Genomic DNA, 12,925 nt, shown 5'->3' with positions numbered 1-12,925 from the left:
TCTGTTCACGATTCGAGGGAAAGACAAGAGAATTCTCAAGATTCAGGTTTTGCTGGATATCACAAAATCCTTAAGAAGATGTATCAAAATTGCGGGCAACAATAATAAAGTGACTGAATTAAAGCTCCGGTACGAGAGGATCGGAAATTTTTGTCATTACTGTGGATATATCTGTCATGAAGTTAGAACATGCAGCAATTATCTGGAAGCCTCAGTAGCTGGTGAAAATAGAGAGGAGATGTGGGGGGCATGGCTTCGGGCTGAGCAGACTGGGTGGAGAGTGGATAAGAAAAAGGAAAACCAAAACCCAAACCCTGCTGCAAATCCAGAGGAGGAAAAGCACAAGACCAAAAAACCAACTCCTATTAGTCTAATAAGAGGGTTTGCTAGCCTATCGGTTCAAGACAGCAACTCTCAAATTAGAGGAATAGAGAGTGTTCCAAGAAGGGGAGAAACTCAGGAGGGGGAAAGAGGAGAAAAGGAGGATGGAGCGGAGAGTATGGAAAGATTCAAAAAAAGAGGTAAAAAAGGTACAATTGATGCAGAAAACTCAATCCAGCTCAATACAGAGGAATGCAGGGTTTTGAGCAGTAAAACTAATAATACAAATGGTAATAAGACAATAAGAAGACAGAACTTGAAACACCTGGCAAGAAAGGGTATAGGCAGTTCAGTGTTGGGGTCTAAAAAAAGATTAGAGGAGGAGAAAAATAATGCAGGTAGTAAAAAGTTGTACCAAGAAGTCAGTACACCAGCTGAAATGGGAGAGGGTGCCACCCAACATATGGCACCCCAGGAGGTATGAAACTGATGATGTAGAACTGTCGGGGTTTGGAAAAACCCCTGACAGTTCACAACATACAAGGGATCGTTAGGTCTCATTCCCCCGATGTACTATTTTTATGTGAAACAAAAAATAGTATGTCGAAAGTTGAAGGAGTTATGAGGAAGATTGGATTTCCCTCTTTCTACATAGTGGAACCAATAGAATTATCAGGTGGATTAATGGTGGCATGGAAGGAAGAAGTGGAGGTGCAAATCCTAAACTGGGACAACTTCTATATCCATTTTAGGTGCAGAGGCCAGCAACATGAATCGATAAGGGAGGTTTTTGGTGTGTATTTGGACACTGATGAAGCAAAAAGAATAGATCAGTTCAATCAAATAAATCAATTAATTGGCATAGGCAGCAACAAAATGACAATCATGGGGGACTTCAATGCAATCACAACTCACCATGAAAAGGAAGGCGGCAGATCCAAATCAAATACATCTATCCAAGACTTTAATGATTTCATTAATTCTGGAAATCTAATGGATTTGGGATATGAAGGAGAAAAATTTACATGGTGCAATAGGCAGTTCGGAGGAAACCTAATTAGGGAGAGGTTGGACCAGGTGTTGGTTAGTAGGAGCTGGAGAGAAGAATTTTCAAATGCATATGTTACCCATTTGGAAGATTTTGGTTCAGACCACAGGCCTTTATTATTGTGTGAGGAATGAAAAATGAGGAAAAATAAGAGTAGGTTTAGATTTCAAGAAAGGTGGTGCGAGAACGAAGACGTAGTTAATCTAATCAAGCAAGCTTGAAAGCATGAATTGGAGGGTTCCCCTATGTTCAGACTTGCTGGAAAATGGAAGCACTGCAGACACAAGTTAGTAGAATGGCAGAAAAATTCCTCGTCAAATTCACTAATCAGAATCCAAGCATAAAACCAGACTTGCTGCAGAATCTAATAAAGGAATTCTGGCTGACCCGATTGATGTTCGAGTATTAGAAGCAGAGCTGGAGGACGAGTTGGTAAGAGAAAAACGGTTTTGGAGAGAAAAATCGAGGGTACAGTGGCTAAAGTGGGGAGATAAAAATACAAAATTCTTTCATTCCAAATATAAAGCAAGGAATAGAAGAAATAAGATTCACCACTTGGAAGATGAAGAGGGCAACATAGCAGAAGATGCAGAAGGAATTGCAAATATGGCTCAACACTATTTTACTAAACTCTTTACCTCAAGTAATCCGCGAGATCCAGCAGGGGAAATTGCGGGTATCCTAGGAAAAATTACTGTTGCCACTAATAGAACACTTGTCAGGCCTATCTCAGATGATGAAATCAAGAATGCTACGTTCTCTATCAACCCCTTCTCTGCCCCGAGAGATGATGGATTCACAGCAAAATTTTTTCAATTTTTCTGGAAGATTATACAAAAGGATGTGATACTAGCAGTAAGAAGCTTCTTCTCGGGAGGTAAAATCCTAAAGGCATTCAATCATACTCATATTTGTCTTATTCCAAAGATTGATAATGCTAGGTCTATGAATCAAATTCGTCCTATAAGTCTTAGTAGCGTTTTCTACAAAATCATATATAAGATACTAGTGCATAGATTGCAACTGGTCATGAATAGAGTGATAAGCGATTCTCAGAGTGTTTTTGTTAAAGGCAGACTAATCAGTGATAATGCCTTAACAGCGCATGAATTTATGCATTTCCTGAAAAATAAGACGTACAGAGAATGTGATTTTGCCCTGAAACTAGATATGAGTAAGGCCTACGACAGAGTGGAGTGGTCTTTTGTGTGGGCTGTGATGCAGAAATTGGGGTTTTGCGACAAATGGTTGACTTGGATCAAAGAATGTGTGATGACGGTCTCTTATTCTGTTACTGTGGATGGACAACCTCATGGGTTTTTTAAAACATGTAGAGGGCTACGTCAAGGCGACCCTCTTTCTCCCTACCTTTTCTTATTTTGCACAGAGGGTTTATCCCATATGCTCCACAGAGGAGAACAGAGGCAGGAAATTACTGGGCTGAGCCTCAATCACATATGTCCTAGAGTGAGTCACCTATTTTTTGCAGATGATTCGATTCTCTTTAGCAAAGCTTCAGAAGAATATTGCTAGAGGTTAATCCATATTTTACACACATATGAAGAAGTTAGTGGCCAAATAGTTAATCTAAACAAATCGTCAGTGTTTTTCAGCAAGAACACACCTATTCCACTACGAGATCACTTAGCCAACATCTTTCAAGTTCCTCATGTGGGTAATCAGAATAAGTACTTAGGCCTGCCATCGGTGATTCAAAGATCTAAAAGGACGACTTTCAACTACATAAAAGATAAGGTTAACAAAAAGCTTCAACATTGGAAAAGGGGTTTACTATCCACTAGTGGTAGAGAGACCCTTATTAAAGCAGTGGCATCGACGGTTCCTATCTACATTCTAAGCTATTTTAAACTCCCAGAATCACTCTTGGAAGAACTACAAAAGGCTATTCTACAGTTCTGGTGGGGTCAAAAAGCCTCTGAAAAGCGGATGCACTGGGTTGGTTGGCAGATTTCATGTAGGCCAAGGAGTCAGGGAGGGCTAAATTTCAAGGACCTCAAAGCCTTCAACCTTGCAATGCTAGCCAAACAAGGTTGTCGACTCTTAACGCATCCAAACTCTCTGATTGCCAAAGTTTATAAGGCTAAATATTACAGATTCTCAACATTCCTAGAAGCGCAGGCAGGCAATAACCCATCTTGGGGTTGGAGAAGTGTGTTGGATGGCAGAAAAGTACTAGAGAAAGGTATTCTCTGGAGAGTAGGAAGGGGTCATGTGATCCGGATAAAAGAAGATTCATGGGTTAAGGACTTCCTAGCAATTTCTCCAATTACTAATACATATTCAAATTATACACCAGTTTGAGTCTCAGAATTAATCCTACCAACTAGACAGTGGAACCAAACAAAAATTAGACAATTTTTCAGCACAGACATCGCAGAATCAATTCTCAACACTACAATACATGAAGGAGATGATTTAGTTACCTGGATGAAGGAGAAAAATGGTGGATATTTAGTGACTTCTGGATACCGGTTGGCCTTCCAATTTTTTCATCCTCCAATTGACTTTCTTCCTGAAATTTGCAGAAATAAATCTGTTTGGTCAAGTATATAGAAGCTTAAAAATCAGCCAAAGGTTAAAAACTTCATATGGAAATTCATGCATGAAGAGCTACCTGTTCGGAGCAAGCTTCACTCCAGGATTCCAAACATAAATCCAAAATGCCTAAGGTGTGAAGAAGAAGAGGAATCAGTTACCCACTGTCTACTGACTTGTCCCGATTCTCTGGAAGCCTGGCAGAAAGCTCAAGTTCAAGTTCCAGAAGAGTTGAATGAGAGTTGGAGATGGTGGGTCAGCACCATGGAGAAGGTGAACAGCAATGCAGAGCCAAACAAGAAGCTCGAACTAGTGGCCAATCTACTCTAGCAGCTTTGGAAAGCAAGAAATGAATTGGTATTTGAAGGAGTTTGAAGATCACCATCTCTTAGTGTGGAGCTTGCACAGACAATAATAACTGAGAGAAAGAGGACGACCTAATTCTCCAATTGCCTTTTCCCCAAATTGTAATAGCCTCTATTCTTATGTAAACGCTGGTGAAACTATTCCAATTTCTTTTTGTCTGTTGTCCAAATTTGGACCTTTCATTATTTTAATAAAACAACCTATCTTAGCAAAAAAAAAAGGTTATAAATTTTAAATTGTCAAATATGATGAAGGAGGAACACAATATTTTTGTATTATTATTATTTATAAAGTTATGTGTTTCTTTTAAAAAATTTGGGTCTATTGTAAAACAAGTGATACAAAAAGCTGTATAATTATGTAAAAAAATAATATAAAATAAAAAAGTTGATAATTTTTAATTGCCAAACATTTTTTTTCGTTATATAAATAAAGAAGAGAAAGAAAAAGAAGAAGAAGAAAAAAATAAAATGAAAAAGAAGAGGAAAAAAATAACACAAAATTTTTGTATTATTACTTATATAGTTATATATTATGTTTTAAAAATTTATGTATTTATTTAAAAAAAAAAACAAAAAACAAAATATTAATAATACATAATTTTTTTGTTATTATTTATAAAATTACGTGTTTTGTTCAAAACTTTATGTATTTTTTATTAATTTTTTCTTGACAAAAAATACATAAATTTTTGAGAAAAAGAAAAGATAGCTTTATTATAAATAATAACACAAAAATTATGCATTATTTTTTTTTCTCCCCTCCATGTCTACCTTCACCTCCTCCTCCTTTATGTTTATTATGTAACAAAATTATTGTGTTCGATAACTAAATATTTATGAACTTTTTTATTTTGTGTATGTAATTATTTAGTATTTACTTTTGTATATAATAATGCAAACTTTTGTATTAATTTTATTTTTTTTATAATAAACACATTTTTTTTAAAAATACATAATTTTAAAAATAATAACACGAAAATTCTGTGTTATTTTTACTTTCTGTTTCTTTTTCTTTATTTAATTTGTATGAAAAAAATGTTGCTCTTAGCCATTAAATTTATAAATTTTTATTTTATTATATATATATATATATATATATATATATATCATTTTTTTATAGTTCAAAAGCACTAATTGTAGTCGCACTATACGAAATAAGCACATTAATTACAAGTATACAAAAAAAATGAAAAATTGAACTCCACTAGACAGAATTAGTTAACATACACTCACTCACCAAACAACACAATACACAGCAACAGATATCTCAAAAGAAAAATACTATTTGTATAACAAAATTTAGGCTTTGATCAATATAATATTATTTAATTATTTTTTTATTGAAACATATTCTTATTTTTTAATATATATTTATAATTAAATTAAATTTAAATTTAAAAAACTAAAATTTCTCTAACTTTCTACCTACTTCATAATTTTTTTTTAAAAATATATGTTATTTATTAGAACTTAAAAAAAATAACAAGAGATTCAAAATTGGAAACAATATAAAGAATGAGGGCCTCCCAAATGACATTAATACAGGTGTCAGAGCAAAAAAAATTAAAGATAAGGAGAAACAAAAGAGTAACAGTATGTGGTGAAGCACTCAAGTACGGGAACCAAAAAAACAAGTTAGACTTGCTTCCAAAATCTTGTTAGTTAGTTTGTGAGAATCTTGAGCCATTTTATCTGCAGATCAGAGCACATTTCCTTGTCAAAGACGTACCAATTTCTTGCCTTCCAGCAATTCCAACAGAGCACTACCAGAAGTATGTTTAGTTGGCATCCATCCGAATTCCCAGTCCCATGCATGCAAACTTTTTGCCACCAATGGAAGAAGGACTCTAAGCAATCGCTCCACATATATCATTAATCAACGATAATCTCCAAATTGCTATAGAAAGGGTGCATTGAAAGAGAAAGTGGCAGATGGTTTCTTCTTGGACTAGGCAGCAAGGACAAGTACCAGGAGTGCCTGGGAATTTGTTATGCAATAAGCTCATCACCGGGAGTTTTCATATAAGCATTTCCACAGAAAAATCTTTATCTTGTGCGGCAACTTTATTTTTCACAGACTATCCCAGACTTTGTGATTTTAGAAAGATTGGGAAATTGAAAAAGTGGTGGATGGTAGAAAGAATAAGCAATTTTATAACCTGAATTTACCTTGCATGTTCCTGGTTTGGACCAGATCCAACTAATTTTATCTTTCCCTTTTGCTGGTGTTATTGGCAGGATTCTCAGGCTAATAGCCGCAGTGAAGGTGAACTCTATTAGGATTTGGTTCCATCTTCGATCAGGAGTCATTGGATCGCTGACATAGAATAGAGAATGGTTAGGTTGCTGCTGGAAGCCTGATAAGGGAATAATGAATGGCACCAGGGGAGGCAACCAAGGATCTTGGGTAATTCTAACTGACGTTCCAGAACCTATTCTCCATGACAAGCCCTTTTCAACCACTTTTCGGCCCTCTAAGATGCTGCGCCAACTCCAAGAAGGTACATTACCTAACTCAGCTCTCAGTATATCACTATATCTAAAGTATTTGCCCTTTAGTAATCTGAAAATATTTGAATTAGGGTATTTAGCAATTTGCCAGTACTGTTTTCTGAGTAGAACTAGGTTCTGTGCCCGTAAATCTTTTATTCCGAGCCCACCTTTCTTTTTGGGTCTTGTCATAGTATCCCACTTAATCCATACGATCCTCCTTTTTGAGCCTCATTGGCCCCACCAAAATTGAGACAGCATTCTATGAATCTCATCGAGTAAAGTATTCGGGAGTCTAAAACAAGATAACGAGTATATGGGAATTGCTTCACCAACCGCTCTTAATAGAGTATGCCTCCCACCAGATGATAACAAACTTCTTTTCCAGCCTTGTATCTTCTTTTGAATTTTATCTTTAATGTCTCCAAACATGACTTCCTTCGATTTTTGAACAACAGAGGGGAGTCCCAAATGTTTATCTTGGGCTCCGATATGAGTAATATTGAGGTTGTGAGCAATGTTAAGTCTAGTTTCTTAGGGGGGTGTTATGACTAAAGAAGACCGCAGACTTATCTAAGTTCACCTTTTGACCACTGAAACTCTCATAATTGTCTAAGAGCTCCAAAATCTTCTGGGTTGCCTCAGTTGAACTCTTACAAAATAAAATAAAGTCATCCGCAAAACGCAGGTGATTAATTGATGGACATCTCCGATTAATCTGAACACCTTGAATTTTCCTGTTTTGCTCTGCCTTGTGTAGCAAGAAGGATAGTCCTTCTGCACAGAAAAGAAAAGGATATGGAGATAGAGGATCGCCTTGGCGAAGACTCCTATTTGGTCTGAAAAAACCAAAAGGTTGTCCTTCCACAACTACAAAGTAAGAAACAGTCGTTACTAGTTCTCTTGTACAGTTAATCCATTTTGAATCAAAGCCTAGCTTTTCCATAATAAACCACAGAAATTGCCATCCTATCATATGCCTTGCTCATATCAAGCTTAATAGCCATTTAGAGTCCAGACCACTTCTTTTACTTTTCAAACAATGCATGCATTCATGTGCAATAAGGATATTGTCTGAAATAAGTCTCCCCTTTAAAAAATCACTCTGATTAGGACTAATGACTTTATTCATAATGCTCTGCATTCTATGCACCATAACCTTAGAAATAATTTTGTATATAACAGAAGATAAGCTAATAGGTCTCACCTGGTTCATAGTGCTGGCATCAGGAATTTTAGGGATAAAACAGATATGAGTATGGTTAAAACTTCTTAGGATCCGACCATTATGGAAGAAACTCCTGACAGCTTTAAACACATCGCCCCCTACAATATCCCAAAAGGAATGGAAGAATTTCGCAGTGAAACCGTCATCACCCCGAGCACTTTGAGGATAGACACTGAAAGTTGCACGTTTGATCTCCTCTATAGAAACTGGTCTTTGGAGCCTCCGGTTCATGGAAGCTGTAACCCTGGGCTCCAAATCCTCAAGGAACCGGTTTGGATTAGCTGTATCATTGGATGTGAATATATCTCGAAAGTACTCCTCTGCCACTCTTGCTATTTGTTCTGGTTGGGATGCGACTTCACCATTTCGACCAATCAATCTCTAAATTCTATTCTTCCGCATCCGAGACTGAAATTTCTGATGAAAGAATTTTGTATTCTGGTCCCCTTTGAGCCATTTGACACGAGATTTCTCTCTCCAATAGCTTTCTTCCTTATTGAACGCCAGTTCTAACTTTTTTTCCAATCCATTCAGCTCGTGAACACCATGAACTCCCCCTGCCCGAAGTTCCTCTATGGCTGATTATAACTCTTCAATCTCTCGTTTTGAGTTAGTTTTGTGGTGGATCTGCCATTGGACTATCCTGTGTCTATAATGCTTTAGTTTTTGGGCCAAAGAATACACTACTGAGCCTTCTACTTCCAACCCCCAGGCCTCCGCCACAATCTGTCTGACTTCTCTTTCATAACACCATTGCTCTTGGAATTTAAACCTTTGTTTACTGTGCCAGATTTGGGGATCAGTTTCCAAGAGAAAGGGGCATGATCTGAGCCTAATTCTGAAAGCCTGTTTAGTATAGCACGCGAGTATTGTGTTTTCCAACTCAATCCAACTAACCCGCGATCCAGTCGCTCTTGTACTAATTCTGAACTTTGCCTTCTATTTGTCCATGTGAAGGGATGACCCACCATTCCAATATCCAATAACTCATTAACATTAATGAAGTTATTGAATGCTAGAATTGAGGTTGTTGATTTTTCACTACTATCCTATTTTTCTTCTTGTTCGGCTATAGCATTAAAGTCACCTATAATAACCACTCTACCTTGGAATTGCTGAATAATAGAGAATAGCTCATTATACTGAGAGTCTCGAATAGTGTATGAGCTATTTAGGTGAACTCCAATGAGTCCCCAAATCTGGTTCTTGCTTGTGTCATGAACCTCTGCTGCTATGAAGTAATCACCACTATTTCGGATATGAAGATTGATAGTGTCCCTCCATCCCAAAACTAAGCCACCAGCCACCTCAATCGGGTCCACAATGTTCCAATTACCATAGCCACATGAACGAAGTTTTGCTTCCACTTGTCGAGATTGATTCTTTGTCTCACTAAGGAAACCAATCTCGGGAGAATGGGGCTTACTTATTCCTTTAAGATTGTTGATAGTCAGGGGTCTCCCCAAACCCCGACAATTCTACACTAAAACTTTCATGGTGTCTTTGGTACCATTTGAAGGCTAGTACCCTCCACCATTAAACATGTTAGCTGTTCTTCTTCGAATCTGGCCCTTTTCGGAGACTCATCCGTCCCCTCATTCTTCAGTTGTCTCTTTATTCCTAACTAGGCTTCTATTGAGTATGGTCCTTGTCTGTCAAGGCTCTTCCACTTCTTACCGTTTCCAATCTCTGGGCTCTGTTCAGGGTCACTCTGCGGGTACTTGTCCCGGGCAGCCATAGGAGATGGTTCTGCAGTTACAACAACCTCCATCTTCTCAGTCTCATCTTCACGGTTTTGGGGTAAGAGAAATGCTGGTAATGCAGAATGTGTCTTTACTTTCTCTTTTTCCACTTTATCCTTCATGTTCATCCCAGCAAACTCCTCTAAAAGACAACTTAGAACGGGCTTTTTCTTTCTCTGTGTGCTGCTGTTCTGCGTTAGATTGGAATGGTTATGGTTATTTTTCCCTTCTATCAATATACGCACACCAATTTAACTGGCTTTCACCCATTCTCCTATTCTGTCTTATGTAACTTTATCAGCCTCCATCTCTCTTATCAGGTTGTGACAGTGTTTTGCATCATGCCCCATGCGAGCACAATAAGGACATCATATCCCAAGTCTCTCATATCAAATGCCAATCACCATCTCCTTCCTATTCAGCCCAGCAATTTTTAAGCTATCTTTAACTTTTCAGTTTGCCTCCATACTGACTTTCGCTTTGAGAATCCTTGTCTCTCTACCCCTCATTTGGAAGAGTCTGACCTCTACCACCGGGCCAATCCATTCCCCCAACTTCCTGGCAACTTCTAGCATTTTATACGGCTCTGGCAATCCCTAAAATTGTGTCCAAACCGAAAAACTAGTTATGATCTCCACATTAGGGCTATACTCTTTATTCCACCGTTTGACATGAAGCACATAATCTTTGAACAGCTACGGTGCTCCACGTTCAATACGAATTACATCCACTTCATTAAAGAAGAAAAATTGGAATTTGTTATCGCCCATATCGTAGACTTTGAATCCTTCTGGTTTACCCCAGATTGCCTTTAGTGCATTCTCCATGGTTCCAATCAAGAATATTCTGGTAGAAAAAATTCTACCATAGAGACTGTTAGTGCAAGCATTCACACCTTTTGATATATCTTCTTCCTCCAAAAAGACAATCTCCTCTAATTCCTCTTCACTTGATTCCCCATGTTGGTCTTTAGTGTTCCTTGTTTCTGGCATACAGAGTTTCATGAAAAAGACTTGGTCAACCAGATGCTCACAAGAAAAGAGTGGAAAGCTAATCACCTTGATCACTATAAGCCTTGATGGCATAGAGGCTTCGTTTGAGAAAATCCTAACAGAATACTTTTAACTCTAACAGAGCACTATACCTCTAAGAAAATATCCCTACCCACTTCATAGTTAGTTATTATTTTCTTCCTTCTTTTATGTTACTTCATATAAGAAACACAGTTCCTTCTTCTTTTTTTTTAGGTTACATTCTTAACAGCGATAACATGGAAGCACCTTCTCGTCTTGGAGCTCAACCAGAACGTCTTCATCGGTAAAGCCAGGTAGCACCTTCTTCATCTTATTATTATTATTATTATTATTATTATTATTATTATTATTATTATTATTATTATTATTATTTGTCCCATTGTTTATGTGATAATCTATTTTGTATTTTTATTTATTTTATTCTAGTTTGTTAAGAAATATTATGTCCAACGTCTTTAATTATATTTAAAAATAAACATAATAATCTATCTTTATTTAATTACAATAAGGTTGATCTTATTTGATTTTAATAATAGAGTTGTTACAAATAAAGTAATTTGTACTTAATTAGTTTGAGTAAAGAAGCACAGAAAATCAAAATATTTTTGAAACACATCCAAATCATAAAATTCTAGAATTTAAATATAAATGTCAATAATACAATTAATCTTTTAATTTTTTATTCGATAAAATGCATTTAATATCTATTATTTAATTATTAGTTAGATGTTTTTTGTTACTTATTTGAACATTAATGTTTTCAAAATTATTAAAATCAACAATTAATTTAAGTTTTTTAGATCTTATGAATAAAAATATATCTAACATATATTATCATAGTATTAATTAGATTTATTACTTGTTTGAGCATTAATATTTATTCATTTTAATTTTTTTTATTGATGTTATTGTTTGGTATTTTAGGTAATGGTTAAAATTAGTTTATTCCGTAAGTTTATTACACATACAAAATAATACAATCGTACTCAAAATATTTTTAGAACACATCCAAAAATTTATCAAATAAATATAAAATTCTACAATAAAATGTCGTATCTCATTTTATTATTATTTGACATAATACGTATCAACATGCATATGTTCGGTGCGGTGAAAACACACCTATATGCTTTCTTATTCAAATGCTATAAACACAAGAAAATAATTTAAAGATAAATATAGTTTTACTGTATTAAGTATAAGTAGATAGATAGATTGTTAAATAGATCGTAATTAATATGTAAATAAATAGATATATTTTGGTTGTTTAAGTTTTGATTTTAGGATATACAAATTTTTTTAAATTAATTGGTTAGTTTTTATGACAAATATTTATTATTATCCATACCACACTGTTGTTAATGCCAATGGATTGATAAATTAGTTAAATTATTACATTCCATACAAAAACAAAACCTTTAACTATTGCTATCGGTTTCGGTCCTAAACTAATCCAAGATGTGTTTTTTTTTTCTTTGGTCTTACTAATCCAAAATGTTTAACCAATATGAATATCTAGTTATTAATTTGTATATATTTTAATCAATTACAATTTTTTCTTTTCCTAATATTATGATGACCATAATTTTATTTATAATCTTAGGGCATCAACCTAGCATTTGTGATAGACTTGAACACGCAGCTGTCGTCAGAAGAAATTGACTCATTTGATAACCATATTGATATGGACGATACAAATATATATAATAGTTCAAACAGTTCTTCTACAGAGACTGAGTGCACGACTGAGGTAGTTGACATTTTTTCTTTTAAAATTTTTGATAATGTAATAATTTATTCTTCTGATATTTATGGCCGACTTTTTGACTTGCATGCTAATTATATGTTATATTTTAATATATTCCTATAAACACATCCAAATATCCGAGCAATGACACTATAAATATATATGTATACGTATATTATTTTGTCATTCTTGTGCCACAATCTTTGTCATTATGTTTTGTTTTTTTAGGTCATAATTCATCCCACTATTTCTGACAAGAAGATTTCAAAAGTGGGAATGCTATTTGGAACCCTCGAAGAAGCACGCCAATTTTACTACAACTATGCCAATAAAGTGGGATTCGAGTCTCATATAAGAAACATTAACTTCGACAAGAATGGAAGGACACCTA

General features: G+C 35.4%; 1 protein-coding gene across 1 annotated transcript; it reads left to right on the top strand.

Annotated features, from left to right (window-relative positions):
- Nucleotides 1–921: 921 nt before the first annotated feature.
- Nucleotides 922–1,503, top strand: LOC130939910 (uncharacterized). The gene has a single exon (XM_057867976.1). The coding sequence runs from the start codon at nt 922–924 to the stop codon at nt 1,501–1,503; it is 582 nt and encodes a 193-aa protein (XP_057723959.1).
- The last annotated feature ends 11,422 nt before the right edge of the window (nt 1,504–12,925 follow it).

Source organism: Arachis stenosperma, chromosome 7 (assembly GCF_014773155.1).
Source record: "Arachis stenosperma cultivar V10309 chromosome 7, arast.V10309.gnm1.PFL2, whole genome shotgun sequence".
Classification (NCBI taxonomy): domain Eukaryota; kingdom Viridiplantae; phylum Streptophyta; class Magnoliopsida; order Fabales; family Fabaceae; genus Arachis; species Arachis stenosperma.
The sequence above is the reverse complement of the archived record's forward strand: the minus strand, read 5'-3'. Positions and strand labels throughout refer to the sequence as shown.